The following is a 16,793-nucleotide window of genomic DNA, read 5'->3' as shown; positions in this document are numbered from 1 at the left end:
CAAGAGTGGGAGCCGAGAGGAGACTGGATATTACAGGACGGTTAACATCACCTCGGAGGCAGAAAAATTAATGGCGACTCTGCTGAAAGAAAGGATAGTGAACTACTTACAATATGGTGGCTTACTCGATCTGCATCAGCACAGATTTACCAGGAGTAGGTCCTCTCAGACGAATCTGATTGATTTCTTTGATTGGGTGACTAGAGAATTGGATCAGGGATGAACACTTGATGTGATTTACTTGGATTTTAGTAAATCCTTTGATACAGTCCCGCATAGAAGACTCATGAACAAAATAAGAAGCTTGGGAGTGAGTGCCAAGGTGGTGGCATGGATTACAAACTAAATGATGGATAGAAGACAGAGTGTGATGGTAAATGGAACCTACTCTGAAGAGAGAACTGTGTTAAGTGGAGTGCTGCAGGGCTCAGTGTTGGGACTGGTTCTGTTCAACGTCTTTGTGAGTGACATTGTGGAAGGGATAGAAGGTAAAGTTTGTCTATTTGCGGATGATGCTAAGATCTGCATCAGAGTCGACACGCTGGAAGGAGTGGAGAGAATGAGATGTGATTTAAGGAAGCTTGAAGATATTGCAACTGGGATTTAATGCCAAGAAGTGCAGAGTCATGCATCTGGTGGTAATCAAAAGGAACTGTATGCAATAGGGGGAGAAGCGCTGTTGTGCACAGAACAGGAGAGAGACCTTGGGGGTGATGGTATCTAGCGATCTAAAGATGGCGAAGCAGTGTGCAAGGCGATAGCTAAAGCTAGAAGTATGTTGGGCTGCACAGAGAGAGGACTATCTAGTAAGAAAAAGGAAGTGATAATCCCCTTGTATAGGTCCTTGGTGAGGCCTCACCTGGAGTACTGTGGTCAGTTCAGGAGTCAGTATCTCAAAAAGGACAGAGACAGGTTGGAGGCGGTGAACAAAATGGTGGGAGGTCGCCATCAAATGACTTATGAGGAGAAGGTGAAGGACCTAAATATGTATACCCTGGAGGAGAGGAGGAGCAGAGGAGATGTGATACAGACCTTCAGATACTTGAAAGCTTTTAGTGATGCACAATCATCGACAAACCTTTTCTGCCGGAATGAATCCAATAGGACTAGGGGTCATGAAATGAAACTCCGGGGAGGACGACTCAGAAGCAGTCTCAGGGAAATATTTCTTCACGGAGAGGGTGGTGGACACCTGGAATGCCCTGCCGGAGGAGGTGGTGAAGACAAAAATGGTACAAGATTTCAAAAGGGCATGTGATAAACACTGTGGATCCCTAAAGGCAAGGGGGAGGGGAATGAAATACGAGGCATGGGGGTAATTTGCTGGCGTGGCAGATACTGCTCTTAAGAAATAGCCTTCAAAATGTGATGCAACTCCAACATTGCTCGCTGCTTCAATGGCAGAGGGAAAAGAGGAATTGGATTCAGACAACAACCAATAAGGTCATTGAACTGTATGGTGTGGGAAAACACACCAAAAAGCCTGATACCACAATTCTGATGCAACTCCAATATTGCTCTCTGCTTCAAAGGCAGGGGGGAAAGGAAATTTAGACTCAGACAGTAACCAACAAGATCCCTGACCTTGGCGGGCTGAGTAACTGATAAGTATGGGAAACTGATAAGTATGGGTCCTTTTTCTGCCATCACTTTCTATGTTTCTATAAATTTAAATCAATTGCTCGAGAGAGCTTCTGAGTGATGGCCCCAGTATATTATGAGAATCTGAAGTGTTTGTCTTTGATAGCATATCTTTAGAAAGGGGAAGTGTTAAGAAGGAAGTGGTTTCAGTTTGAGTAGCAGAAACCATGCTGAAATCCAGGAAAAAACACTGTATCTTGCATGCTCTGGAGTGTGGTGAGGTGTTTTGTGGATGTGCAAAAGTCATCGGCTGAGTCCTGCCAACATAGCCTTTTCCAATCGTGTTTTTGCAAGGGCTGAGTGTTACAACACTAGCCGGATTCATAAAGGTCTTTTCCCATAGACGCAAAGAGGAAAACAACCTTGGTAAATTGTCCTACAAACAGCAGCAATTAGAAATATTACCGGACAAGTGTATGCATAATTCTGTAAGAGAAAACCAGATGTTAAAAGGGTTTTGAAGGCAGTATCCTAACTTAGGTTCTTCTAAGATCTGAATATAGTTTACGTGAAATTCCTTTTGCGGTTTTGGAAAATTTTTTTTTTTGTTATTAATCCTAGAGGACACACTTTCTGATAGCAATGATGACAGCTAGGAGGAACTGCAAGCTTATTGTTGTACATCACACCATTCTTTCTTTTTATTCCTACTAAGGTAGTAGTTTCATTTCATATTAACCAATAAATCATGCTTTCTGAATCCAGCATCAGGAAAGTAAAGAAAATTACGTTCCCTAAATGCCAAAAGAGCAATCGTTACCTGCCAAGGTCAAAAGCTGCTAGCTGATTAGACTGATTAATTGGGGGACGTAAGACTAGGTTTAGCAACCTCAGAATAACGGAACTGATTAAGGCAAGACATAAAGCTTAATTCTATCTTAGCCCTGAAGTAGTTAAAGCACACACTTCAGGAGGTATAGCAACATGATGGGCAGAGAGATCCCATAAACTGATTAGATTGTAGGCTCCACAGAGTGGGAACTGTTTCTTATCTGTATGTTACAGCACTGTGGACATGTAGTAATGCTACAGAATTCAATAGTAGTATCTACTCCATCCTCCATACAAACCTTTACTAAGCAATTTTATGTAGCTACAGAGCTCTACTGATTCAGCCCTTTGGAGGAGAGCACTCATGATGGTAACCTTGAAAAGGGAGTTCCCGCCCAAATGGCAAGTAAGGATTTGCTCAGGTGAATCCCGTGATCCGGGCTATTCAGGGTATAAACATCCAAGAGGAGAATTTTTCCGACTTGCTAATTGGTTTCTCAGAGTTCTACCAGCGATGACCCTGTTTGAATGATAAATGTTTAGGGGTTTAAGGGAGAGTTTCACTAATAAAAGAAATCCATTTTAAGTTAAAAGTAAAGTCCTTAAAGCAGTATCTTTACTTTGGGTTAGGTAAAGAGGTGATCTAGAGGCATATTTAATGGCTGTGTAAGAATCAAAACTGGGTATCAACAAATTCATTAGGAGTGGCCTCTCCTGTCTGACTTTCTCTTTTTCTGCTGGCCAGATGAACATCCAAAGTGAAAGTCCAAGAAACCCAATTAGATAGGAAGATTCTCGTTTCAGAAAATATTTTGAGATTGGCCAAAGTGAGAATGTGCAATGATTTTAAACCCTGATGATGTTAGGGGCTTAATCCATTCCACAATCCTGATCTTGATAATGGGGAATTTTCAGCTCTTCTCCAGAGAAATAATCCTTTTTTTTTTTTTTTTCTTTCTGTTGTCTGCACAAACCCTGGCAGTGTGTGCACCTGGCGTTTGTATGTAAAGTTTTTGTTGGAGAAATGTTAAGACTTGTGCTGCTGCAGGTGTCCTGGACTGTTATTGTGTTTCTCTAAGGAATATGCAGACAGATCAACTGTGTGTGTGTAGCACAGCGGAGAGAGGACAGCTCTCTTCCCAGTTTTTCTGTCCCATTCTAGCCCAATTCTTCTTCCTTTTTTTTTTTTTTTAATTAGCTTGTGATCATTGAAGAATCAGCAGCCACCAGGAACTTTTTCCCCATTTTGCATCTCCCCTGTCTGTTACTAATTCACTCGGGGTAGGCACATGGGTGTCAGTTTGTGGTTCGTGGTTTCCAGTTTTGATGGCAGAATCAAGAGATGTTGCTTAACACAAAATTTCATAGTACAGAGGAAATGTCAGAAATAGTGTCCAACCCAGGTGAGCCTCCCCCCAAAGAACTTGGATACTGTTCTTTGGTATTATGAGGTTTCCACAAACCAAAGTTTTCTCCTTCATACCTTACTGTTAGTTTGTGTCTGAGAGCTTGCTTTACTTCCCAGTACATGAACTGTGATTTTTGTATGTATGGGTGGGGGTGGGTGGGGGGGGGGGGGGAAATCCAGCAACGTCTGTACTATGTTCTCTGGATCCAGACCGAGAGAGACTAGGATGCTCGTGACTTCCCTTAATACTCTGTCACATACACAAAACATCTCGGTGCCAGGTGAAATTAATAATGGATATATTATTGGCTTATAGGAACAATTAGTCAAAGGAAATTGCTACAAATAATAGCAACTGTTACATAGAATACCTAAAATAAAATATATATATATATATGTTTCACATACCAAGTTCTGTTACTATTAAGGCCTGGGTGAACCTTAGGAAGACGGTATAGATTAGTTAGAGGGAGGTTACTATTCAAATGCAAATCCTCCTTTTGATGGGTCTGGAATGGCCATCCCTCTTGAGAGTGTTTGTTTGTTTTTTTTAAGCAGCCCTCTCCAGAAACCAGAGGGACATTCCTTATGGTTTGCTAGCAATTAGAAGGTAGAGAAGAGATTTTTCTGTGTTTTGATTTTTTTCAGGACCAGTCAGAGGAACCAGGCAAACCCTGCCTGACGACCCTTACCAGGGGCGGAAGGGTATTCTTTACCAGTCCACTCCCTGACTGGTCAGCATTTTCCCTGTGGGTTGTTTTCCGGGTTTTACAGTTTTTACTGATAGGAATCTTGTGTGAGACCCTGCACGCCACCTGGACTCAGGGAAGGGGGAACATGGTTTCTGGGGCGGTGTAGGTTAGGGAAGACCTGCCCTTCTGTACCTTCAGTGAGGAAGGAGGAGGTGGTGACCTGCTGCAAGGATGAACTCCGGGGTTAACCTCAACTGAAAGGAAAAGGACTTCAGTTTGAGATGCAGGGAGGAAGTTCGGGCTGCCCCTTCCTGCCTGCATTTGGAGCGGGGCAAACTGCCTGTTCCCAGAGAATCCCCTCCCATCGGGGATCCAGCAAGAATGTGAGAAACCAGAGAAATATCAGCTATCTACAAGAGCAAATAAAAAAAATAACTGGGGACACCATCCAGCGTCTTCACCCCTGGGGAGAGAGAGAGAGAACTGCCTCTATTTTCCCAATGCTGGAGGTGGTTTCCAGCCCACATGAGGATCCCCTGTCCACCTGGGAGCTTTGCCTTTCCATGCCTGGAGGATGGATGCTTCCCTGTCCTGATAAGATAACTCTTGCAAAGAAAGACTAATGCAGAAAGAATTCTGTGATTCTGAGGGAGCTCAGAGATGTGCTGGTGGGGTCTGCTGAAGGATCCGTTCGATAGATCCCTGGAAACGGGAGTGGTGCCGTGAGACTGGAGAAGAATGGTTGTGGTTCCACTCCACAAAAGTGGAAACAGAGAGGAGGCTGGAAACTACAGTCCTGTTAGCCTTTCCTCTGTGGTGGGAAAACTAATGGAGATGCTGCTGAAGGAAAGGATGGTGAACTATCTGCACTTGGGTAGGTTGCTGGACCCAAGGCAGCATGGATTCACCTGTGGAAGGTGCCTGTCAGACAAATCTAATAGATTTTTTTTTTTGATTAGGTGACTAGAGAATTGGATGAAGGAAGAGCACTCAATGTTATCTACTTGAATTTCAGCAAGGTTTTTGATTATGGTCCTGCATAGGAGGCTTGTGAACAAAATGAGAAGCTTGGGAGTGAGTGCCAAGATGGTGGTGTGGATTACAAACTGGTTGCCTGATAGGAGACAGCGGGTAATGGTAAATGGAACCTATGCTCAAGACAGAACAATGTTAAGTGGAGTGCCACAGGAATTGGCGATGGGACCAGTTCTGTTCAAAGTCTTTGTGAGCGATCAGTGCGATAGGGATAGAAAGTAAATTTATTTGTCTATTTGCGGACGATACTAAGATTTGCAACAGAGCGGACCTGCCTGAAGGAGTAGAGAGGATGAAAAGTGATTTTAAGAAAGCTTGATTGAAGACTTAGCAGCTGGAGTTCAGTGCCAAGAAGTGCAGAGTCATGCATCTTGGGTGCGATAATTCAAAAAAGGCGCATGTGGTGGGTGATGAAAGATCTGTGTGTACGGATCAATAGAGGGACCTTTGGGTTAGTGTCTGGCTATCAGAAGGCGGTGAAGCAATGTGACAAGGTGATAGCTAAAGCTAGAAGAGTGCTGGGCTGCATAGAGAGAGGAATAAACAGTAAGAAAAAGGAGGTGATGATGCCCGTGTATAAGGTCCTTGTTGAGGCCTCACCATTCAGTTCTGGAGACCGTATCTCCAAAGGGATAGAGACAGCATTGAGGTGGTCTAGAGAAGGTGACCAAAATAGTGTGAAGTCTTTATTGGACGACTTACGAGGAGAGGCTGAAGGATCTGAATATGTGTACTCTGTAAGAGAGGAGGTGCAGGGGAGATATGAGACAGACCTTCAGATACCTGAAAGGTTTTAATGATGCACAAACTTCAAACTTTTTCCATTGAAAAGGAAACAGAGGGCATTCCCAGCAAGGGGAAAAGGGGAATTTGGATTCAGACAGTAAACAACACGGGCCTCGACTCTTATGGTTTAGGGAACTGATGCGCAGACATAAGGGAAAAACCACAGGCCTGTTTCCATAAGCAACGCAAGTCAAGTAGCACCGTCTGAATTTTCAAGACGGCTTATCACCCAGTAAAAATGTTGCTAGAAGTAGATAAATGTGCGTCTCAGACGCACATTTATCGCTCAGATATTAACGCCTGCCTGGAGCAGGCGTTAATAGCTGAGCGCAATGAAAAGAAGTGCAGAAAAGCAGAAAAAACTGCTTTTCTGTACTTCTTTTTTTTAAGTAAAAATAAAATAACTCTGTAGTGTAGACCATCAAGTTCTGAAGACTGGCATTGGTTTTCATAACCTGCCCATAACCTGCCTGTCTTCCAGTAATGAAAACGGCCGCCGAGTTTATCGGCGGCCGTTTTCATTACTGGCAGTCGGCCGTTATGAAAACAGATGCTGACTTTACCGGTCCCACAGTTGAGCTCATCAGATCCTAATATTGCTTTGTGTACCTCTGTGCTTGTGCCCTGTAGTTGGGACAGTTCTAATCAATAGCATCTGCATATGTGAGAGATGCCTCCCTTCATCTGTAAACATTAGCAAAGAGGCTTCAGTAAGTAATTATGCAAGCTGTAATTATGTGGGGGATTAGGTGTTAGGGACAGTTCCCTGTGCCTGCACTTGAGTAAATTAAGTTAACAAGTTCTGAGTTGGCCAAGCACAGAATCAGTTTTTTGTATATTCTGTCTGCGTGCGACTCTTGGGTTCATCAATTGTCAGAAATAATCCCATAACAAGTATATCTTGGGGTTTTTTTTGGTTTATTTTCCTGATCTCTGTGCTGCCTCGTAAATATGATTGAGGTTTGACAATCGGGACATTTGTCTCTTAGATGTCTAAGTTGGTTATTGGCATAATCTATAGTACTGTGGCCCTGTAATGAGTTAAAAATATATTTACCTGGGGAGCTGCCCTTTGTGCTGCTACTGAGAATGTCATATACATATGTGCGTGTGTGTATAAAACAGAATATATACAACTTCCTTGTTTTAGAGCTTCCTTTTCTTCTAAAAAGATTTGCTGCTTGGGCATTATTCATACCTTCTGAGGTATTTGAATGTGTGTATCATATCCCCCCACCTCTCTCTCTCTTCACCTCTAGGGTACAGTATATGGTTTTTTTGTCTTAGTCTCATGTCATAGAGCTTTTAGTGTAGACTGTGTGCCATTTTGGTAAACCTTTTCTGGACAGCATCTACTCTCTATCATTTCAGGGTATTCACTTCCAGAATTAGACCAATACAGAAGCATTATTACTGCCTTAATTTGCCTAGTTATTCATCTTCCTATGCACCTTTGTATGCCTCTAGCTTTGGCCACTGTTTTATCACAGTTTCACTATCTTGAGGTCATCAGATATGAGTCTCTTGAAGTTCTGGGTCAGAGAGAGAATAGTTAATGCACATTTCTGGGGCTAATGCTAGTCCATGGAGTTGTGCCAGCATGACCCCTGACCTGGAGCTCCTGGTGGCAGGGATTCTGGACTCTGGTCTCCCAGGTCACAGTGGACCATCGCGTCTGGTAACCATGGGTCTAGGACCATGCTGGCACAGCGCCCTAGATTCACATTAACCCCAGAAATATGCATTAACTTTATTCCACCTCTGAACCAGGAGATACATTTCAAGCATTTAGAAAAACATGGGCTACACCCTGGGATACTTGAGTCCTGGCCCCTGAACTAGAGAGGGATCAGAGAGTACTAAATTCTCCACCAACCTATCTACCCACACCCTTTACTCCCCACATACACTAACCTATCAATCCATCCCACAGCCTGCTGTCCCCCCCCCACCCCCCATAGGCCCCATTATAGCTACCTTTCCTGGCTCCTGCTGTCTTCAGTGCATGCCATTAAAAAAAAATGGCCAGGATTCAGCTGATGGCAGTGACTTCAGTTGATCCTCTTCCATTCCTAAATGGCCAGAAATGAAGGCAGTAGAAGCCAGGATGGAGGAACGAGTTGGTAGCTGTGGGGAGAGGCTTGGAGGCTATATGATCCTGGGGCAGAGTCCCTCTGTCTCTGGGGTTCTGGGCTCGACCACAGGGTCTCCAATTTTTTTAAAGTTACAATTAGTAAAGTTAGTGTACTTTTTTTTTAACACTACTGGCAAATGATATAAAAGGTGGGATAAATTTAGCAATCGTTATTTTCTTGGCAATCTTTTTTTTTAACGCCTGATATATTAGCACCATTTGCATACTACATCAGTTCATGCAGATTTTAATGCATGAGTGAAAAAAGTGCTAAAACTTTGCACACATTTTTCACTTGTATTTTATTGCATTAGCCCCTCTGAAGGGTAAATTGTCAATAGGGCTCCTAACTGGCAATTTATGCTTGTACTTTTCAAACACAGGGTACCTGCATGAACAGGTTATGTGGCTAAAAGTGTGCATGTCTACTTGCATGGTGTGTACTGATGGTGTAAATTCTGCATATCTCTGGCATGTGTAGGTGTGTTTCTTATATCTAAATATGCATGCATGGTTTCCAAGCAGTCTGAAATGTCTCCTGCAACACCTCCTTTTCTGTGTCGCCAAACACATCCACATACTTTCTGCCTGTTAAAATTCCACTTGCCAAGATATGACTCGTTTGGACACGTTCACTCTTTCCACGTGTAAAAGGTGCCTTAAGCCTTTGAAAATTGACCCCTGAATGTATGATTTAAATCAGTCCTTTCCAAACTGTGAGTCATGACCCCAAATGGATCAGAAAACCTTCAGCTGGGGTCACAAGCGCCTCAAACGGCGGCACTCTTCAGGCACCAGCAGTAACAGCTTAGTAGTGGAAATCGGCATGAGGCCTGTGAGTCAGCTCACACTTTGCAGGCCCTGCAGTGCCAATGCCATCACGTGAATTTCTGTAGTAACAGGAAGCCCTGCACGAAGAGGGATTAGGTGCTGCTGCAGGACCTGTAAGCTTGCAACTGGCTCACTGGCCCCATGCTGACTTTCATGACTAACGCTGCTGCCCTTGCAGATTACCGTTGGGCTCAGAATCCACCAGAAAGGGAGGGAAGGTGTGTGAGGATTACCACTGTTCAGCTCTCCTCACCCACCACTAAACCTATCCAAAAAAACCCACATTTCCGCTGTCCTCAGACTGCCCTCTTAACCCAGTACTTACCATCAACCGTTGGCCAGAGAACCAAAGGAAAATGCTGCTGTTGACTGTGTTTTGGGGGGGAGCGGGGGATGTGTGGAAGAGAAACCGTTTGCAGGGAGGAATTTGAGGATTGAATCAGCTGGCAGGGGGCTTCAAAAGGGGGGGATCATCTGAAAAGAGTGTGCGTACGGGAAGAAGGGGAATAACAGAAGATGGACTGGAGGATGTCAGGAAAGGGTTAGAAGGAAGGAAGTGAGGCTGGGAGGTGAGAGAGAGCAGATGGGGGACAAGATGGAGGAGTTGGGGGTAAGGGGAAGCAGATGAAAAAGTTATATTTTGGTGGTTATAAGAAAGGCTTGGGGTGAGAGGGGATCAACGGAGAGGATGCAAAAAGGGCTGGAGGAGATGAGGGGATGAGCTGGGGGATGTAAGAGGGTATCAGCTGAAAAGAGAGGAGGGTAAGAGAAGGAGTACTGTGGATGGGTGGAGGTTGAGAGAGAGGATTAGCTATTGTACAGGGAGGATGAGAATGGGATGATTAGGGCTGCATCCCCCGCCAATTTATTTTGGTTGGGTCATGTGAATTTTCAAGTGCTATGATGGAGCCACATTGGCTAAGTTTGGAAAGCCCTGACAAGTGGGAAAATAATGGGCAGAGTTAGAGCTAGCATCTGTTTCTTTTCTGAACGAATGCACACATTCAGGATAACTTTTTTGACCTGCAGAGGCCTAGCCGTGTTAGTTTGGTGAGGCAAAAATGACAAGAGACGGGTGTGGCACCTTATAGTCTCAATGAAATGGTTAAGTCTATAAGGTGGCACCTGCCTCGTAACTTTTGGAAGCTGTTGGGAGAAAGATGCAGTGAGGAAAAGGGGGGAGGGTGTTTCCCGTCTCCATTGGGGTCCATCAGAACACAGGAACTCCTTAAAGGGGCGCCACAGTGAAGAAATGGTAAAAATATTTGGTGCTAAAAGGTGGTGTCCTGCTTCTTGGCAGCTCTTTGGGTACCGGGGAAGTCTGAGATTTGTGAGGGTCTAAATAGATTGCAGGCCTGAGTCACTGGGTTTTTATTTTCCCCATAGAGACAGAATGGGAGAAAGCTTTGGTGAATCAAGCTCTTAGTAATGTTTAGCCTTACCAAACTTGTAAAAATGTTTTGTCATCCTTAATGAGAAATGTTTTTTTCCCACATCTTATTATGTCTTTTCTAGGTCAGGAAAAACAATGAAGTCTTTTGTAGCCCATTTTCTCCTCCTGGGCTGTCTTTGCCTGGCTTTCCGGTATGGATATACCAATGGAAACATCTCAGTGAGGTAAGCATAAAGATGGTTTCAAAATAGCTGATGATGTTTTAGGGGTGTTTTTAACGATCTCTGCCCACTGTGCAGCTCGCTCCCTTTTTTTTTTTTTTTCTCTTTGTGGCACAGCTGCCAGCTTTCGTTTTTCTTGTTCTTTTTCTGAGCGTATTTTTTTTGGAAGTGATTTTTTTTTTGGGTGCCTGTGCCAGCCCCATGCAGCAGGTTTATTTATAATCCATCACTTCAAGTCTGAGGTGTGGAACAAAACTATGTCAAGTATGAGGGTGATTTTTGACATGGGACAGAAATAATTAAACGAGTCAAAACCTTCATTTATTACCTAATAGCATTTTGTAAAATATTCAAACCTTTTTTAAAATGTTATGATCTTTTCATGTTAGTGGCCTGTTTTGATAGGCTTGCTCACAAGTTTTACATCAGCCTGCCGGGTGGCAGGTACCTTTTGGTACATATTTGTATTAACCATGGTCAAGTCTCTTGGCTCTGAAGGTCGAACTCGGCACCATTAATGCTGCCGCCGTCTTCACTAAAAATGAAATGCCTATGAATGTGACATTTGAATGTGGTTCCGAAGGTGTGTTTTTTTTTTTCTTTGCTAAATTAGCAGTGATAGGAGTCCACTGCTGGCTCCCAGCGGCATGATCCATTGTATTAAAAAATCGCCGTACCAGGGCTAGTTCGGTGGAGGGGATGTGGGTTTGATTCCTGGCTCAGGTTGCCCATTCCTTAAGCCAGATGGGGGCTGCAGAGGTAGCATTTCCACCCTCCACCCCCCATCCTGCGGGAGAGGGAGCCTTTGTCATTGTGTCACTGTGGCACCTAGAGGCTGGACTTAGGGCCTACAATTGCAGGCTTTGGGAGCCCACAGCTGAGGACTGTCACTGTAGTGGCTGGGCTAAGTGGGTTGGAAGGAGGGGGATGTGACATAAGGGGGAAAAAAAAATCCCAGATAAGTTGAGAATGAAGGCTGAAGGTCCAAAGAAAGAGAGAGACCATGCCGGGTCAAAAAAACTAAAAAATGAACCAACTATAACAGCGATTAAATAAATGCCCCCCTGAGGCCCTGCACTGGATTGATAAAAGGATTCTCCTCGTGGATCTGTGCTTATTCCGAAGTAGATTCTCGTTTTACCCCATCAGATCTATGCGTTCATACTTCCATTTTCCGTAAAAGCTGCAGCACAGGTTTCAGCATGTGGTGGGGTGAACCCAAGGCTAACTTAGCCTGTCCTTCGTGACCTGAAGCTGTCTGCTAACCCTAGCATCTTGTACAGCTCAGGATGAAGGTTGCCACCATCCTGCACCTGTTCAGTGATTTAGGTGATGCTGTTGGTTTTGGTAGAGTACATTGGGTGCATCCCTAAGAAGGAACACTTGAAATTGTCAATTTAGTTGATAATAGAACATGGAATGAATGGGCCTGATGCCTGAAAATGCTTTGACATCCCCCTAGAGAAAGGGCTATTCTAGGTGTGGCCCATGCTGGTTCTCAAGAGCCACAAACAGGCCTGGTTTCCAGGCTGTCCATCATGAATATACACTGCAGCCATCTTCTTTATATTTTCCTGCGAAGGTCCTTGTCGTTTTTTCAAGTACATGAGCATAGATTATCCTGAAGCTGTGCTCCGGGATCAGCAGAGTTTGTCATTCTCTTAATTGAAATTAATGTCCCCTGTGCTAGCTGTGGGACACAAACAGCTGTAGACTTCCAAAATGCATCCAGGTCTTGGCATATGTTGGTCACAAATATAGGTATGAGAACCTTTGTATAAAGATGAAAATCTTCTAAAGCAGGGTCTGTACACTGATCGGGTGTATGGCATATCCTTAAATTTTAATGTGCATGTAAATATCATTAGGTATGTCCTGAAAAGTTGATCAGTGTATGGCCCTCGAGGACCGAAGTGTGAAACCTTTGTTCTAAATCCTAAAGGGATGTTTCTCCATCCAGAAATTACATCTAAATTCTCTTTGACTTAAAAGATCTTTGAGGGATCACATCCTCTTAACTGCTTGCTCTGTCTGCTTCAGCCTCACCCCCTCCCCTCCTGTTCCCTTCAGGACAGGAGCAGAGGAGCTGGATTAAGGAGCAGTGTGACGCAGCTTTTGTCTGCTCCTGCCTCTCACATGGCGCGTGCAACTGGGTGCATCCCGGGCGCATAACCACGTGCACAAACTGATTTGTGAGGCCAGCCACGCGCACAAACTCGTGGAAAGCGATGGCACCACCGCCCAAGAAGGCCAAGGGACACTCCCTTTGCACAGCCTGCCACATAAGAGCCATGCAGCCTGAATCGGAGTCCTGCCTATGCCAGTACTGCGAAGAAGCCCAGGGGGAACCAAAACCTGGACCCCTACTGTCGGGAGAGGAGTCTGGAACTACTGACAAGGGCTCCCTGGACCTGTTTATCTCCAGCATGTCCGCCCCTCAGGAGGGCACCTCTGGGGCCACTACTCCACCTCTCCCTGGGATCAACATGGACCCAGGGACCTTCTCCTGGGTGGAATTTTTCAAAGGGCTGCAAACCTTCATTCAGGCACAAGCAGCCCCAGCTGCGCACCAGACTCAACCTCTGCCGGGAGTTCTAGATCCTCCCGGTCCAGCTTGGATGACTCGAGATATGCCTCGCCTAAACAAGAACTTCCCTAACAGAGATCCAGTCACCTCAGATGATGAGAGTGACTCCCTAGAGGAAGGAGAAATCCCTCCAGGGATGGAACCATACCGAACCATGCTTCACTTTTTCCCCAAGGACGAATTGCTGGTCCTTGTTTCCCAGACTCTAAAGACGCTGGGTATTCCGGGCACGGATCCTATAGCGGAACCAAAGAAGAACCCCATCTTGGTGTCCCTTCATAAGGCCTCATGCTACTTTCCAGTGATGGAAGCCATCCAGGAACTGATTGACCTTGAATGGAATGCCCTGGAGGTCAGCTTCAAAGGGGGGCGGGCATTGGAAGCCTTATACCCTCTGGAACCTGCAGCCAAGGAGCGCCTGCGTTTCCCAAAAGTGGATGCTATTTCTGTGCCGTCTCAAAGCGAACAACGATTCCCGTTGAGGGAGGAGCAGCACTGAAGGACATGCAGGTCAGACGATTGGAATCCATCCTTAAGCAGGCCTTTGATGCAACAGCAATGACACTGCAGATTGCTTCCTGCTGCGCACTGGTGGCACATTCCTGTTTGCTCCTCTCGAGAGAAACTGATGCCTCCGGAACTCATACCAGAGAAGTGATGGAACCTGCAGCATCCTTTCTCACTGACGCAAGCTCGGACCTAGTGCGCACCTTAGCCAAGAGCATTGGCTTGGTAGTGGCAGCCAGAAGACAACTATGGCTGCGAAATTGGCCTGCGGACACGACTTCTAAAGCAAATCTCACGAAAATTTTTAAAGGATCTCTCTTATTCGGAAGCGAATTGGAGAAGTTAGCCAACAAATGGGGCGAATCTCCAGTGCCTAGACTACCTGAAGATAGGAATAAAAGATCGTGGCGTCCCTCCCCCAGAAGAGCCAAGGGCAGAGGATCGCAGCGCTTTAGACCCTACAGGAACACGCAGTTCCAGGCACCTCGTCCTTCCGGAAGGTCCCAGTCCTTTTGGAACAGACAGACCAAGAGGGAGCAGGACCAGGAGCAGGCTCCAGCCGTGCCCCACAATGAGAAGAGGCTGACCCATCCACAGGAAGAAAACCTAGGGGGTCGACTAGCCCTCTTCTACCAAAGATGGGTCGAGATAACACCGGACAAATGGGTCCTAAACATCATTTGAGAAGGGTACTCTCTGGAATTCCGCAACTTCCCTCAAGACAAATTTATGAGGGCACCCTGCCACTCGTTATTATATTAAGTCGGAGGATGTACAGAAAAGCAGTATCTTCTGCTTTTCTATTCACTTTTCAGGGTTGCTCAGAAATTTACGCCAGCCCTTGGGGAGGTGTTGATTTCTGAGCGTAAAATATACGGCTTGGCCGCACATTTTACTTTTAGTATCCTGGGCGTCTAACTAATAGCCTCATCAATATGCATTTGCATATGATGAGCACTATTAGTTTTCAGGGGTTGGCCGCACGTTTGACACGCTAAACCCCTTATGGTATAAGGGGTAATAGACGCGTGTTGAAAACGCGCAGCCAGTTGCGTGCTAAACGGTTGCACCGTACTGTATCGGCCTGCAAGTGTTTTACCATTGCAGCAGCCTCGTGACTGCCCATTCCTCTGCTGACTTGAACCTGTAAAGATGAGGGGGTTCCCGCTGTCTCATATGTGGAGCTTCTTACTTTATTAAACAGTTGGTTAATAGAAACGAGCACAGCCCAAGGAGCCAGCTCCCTGCATTGCCGTTCAGTAACTATCAGGTTTTGGTCTTTGGGAGAGGAGCCGCTCTCCTGATTTCCGGACTCATTCTGTATTGTATGGGGAGAGAATTCTACTGTCTCCCTTGAATTTTCACGTACTGACAGCTAGTTTTATTTTGTAAGGACAACAAGTGTTCTCTGTACTTACAGCAGCAAGTATCTGTGGAGCAAGCTGATTCTAACACAGCACTGGCCAGTAACCGTTTGCAAGGTGAGATTTTTCGCTCTTAAACAAAGCTGTGTGGTGTATCTGAACTTAAGCTGATAGGACCAAAGCAGCAGTAGTGAAATTCTAAAAGCATGCTGAGGGGAGGAAATGCTAGGTGGTGGTGAGTCAAACTTTAACCCCCCCCCTCAAAAAAAAAAAAAAGATTGCACTGTTAGGCTGTGAGGGTTTACTACAGATGACCAGCCTGGCAGGACCATTTGGTATTTGCCATCACCTTCTGTTTTTCTGTGAAACCACTTCACGTTCTCTCTTGCTGTCGCCATCACAAGATTGCCTACGTTGTTGCACGGGACTATATTATTGGCTATGCTGTTGGGTTTGATCAGCAGCTTAAATCTAAACATGAATGTTTCTGTCCTATTTAGTTATGAAATGGTCCTCCCTTACCCCATCAGGGTGGAAGATGAAAAGTGTCATGATATTGTGATGTTTTTACACACAACGTTCAGAAGGCTAGGGAATTTGTCAAACATCCTTAATTTAAAAGGAAACCATATCGTGTACTGTATCCTATGCCCAAGGCATGTTGTCATAGTCACTGTCGTAAGGAACATTTTATGTTTAAGAACAGTTTTGCTCAAATCTGGATTAGAGTATCATCTTCTGCCCTTTAGTAATCCATCCAGTTCTTCACTCCTTCCCTTCTTAGAATTAGAAGAAAAATATTTCAAAGAATAATTTTAAGGATCCAGTTTCTATGCAGCTGTTGGTGGTGTTTTTCATATTTTTCTAATTCGGAACCATACCTCTCCTTATTTATTGCAGAAAATGAGTTCCCATTGGTTAAAGTATGATGAGGGAGGAAGTCTATGAATATTGCAGATGAGAGAAACTACCTCCCAACATTTAAGACAAATCAGAGAAAATATTTTCTAACTCAATGCACAATTCTCTGGAATTCATTACTGGAGGATGTGGTAAAGGCAGTTAGCATAGCTGGATTTTAAAAAGGTTTGGATAAGTTCCTGAAGGAAAAGTTCATAAACTGTTATTAACCAGGTAGGCTTGAGAAAAGCCACTGCTTATCACTGGGTATAAGCAGTATAGAATCTATCTACTATCTGGGATCCTGCTGGGTACTTTGACTCAGATTGGCCATTATCATGGATTGGGTGCTGGGCTTGATGGTCCCATGGCCTGACTCAGTATAGCAAGTTCTTGGAGGTCACAGTATGAAGCTATTGGGGGGGGGGGGGTGTAGACTCGGGAGTACCATCAGAAAATATTTCTTCACAGAAGGGATGGTGGATTCGCTGTTTCTATAACTGTGTGACTTCACCATTATGTA

The 16,793-nt window shown here is 44.8% G+C and overlaps 1 protein-coding gene across 3 annotated transcripts in view; it reads left to right on the top strand.

Moving 5' to 3' along the window:
• Positions 1–16,793, top strand: part of RNASET2 (ribonuclease T2) — a 94,311-nt gene that overhangs the window by 12,787 nt on the left and 64,731 nt on the right. For 2 of the 3 annotated variants that reach the window (XM_029594004.1, XM_029594002.1), the window contains exons 2-3: positions 10,814–10,915; positions 15,427–15,487. In XM_029594004.1, coding sequence (XP_029449864.1) covers positions 10,827–10,915; positions 15,427–15,487 — 150 coding nt within the window. In that variant the 5' untranslated portion in view covers positions 10,814–10,826. The remainder of the gene's footprint in view (positions 1–10,813; positions 10,916–15,426; positions 15,488–16,793) is intronic. The other variant, XM_029594003.1, reaches the window with a different exon arrangement.

The sequence above is a fragment of the Rhinatrema bivittatum genome, chromosome 3 (assembly GCF_901001135.1).
Source record: "Rhinatrema bivittatum chromosome 3, aRhiBiv1.1, whole genome shotgun sequence".
NCBI lineage: Eukaryota > Metazoa > Chordata > Amphibia > Gymnophiona > Rhinatrematidae > Rhinatrema > Rhinatrema bivittatum.
This window is presented reverse-complemented; position numbering and strand designations above follow the sequence as displayed.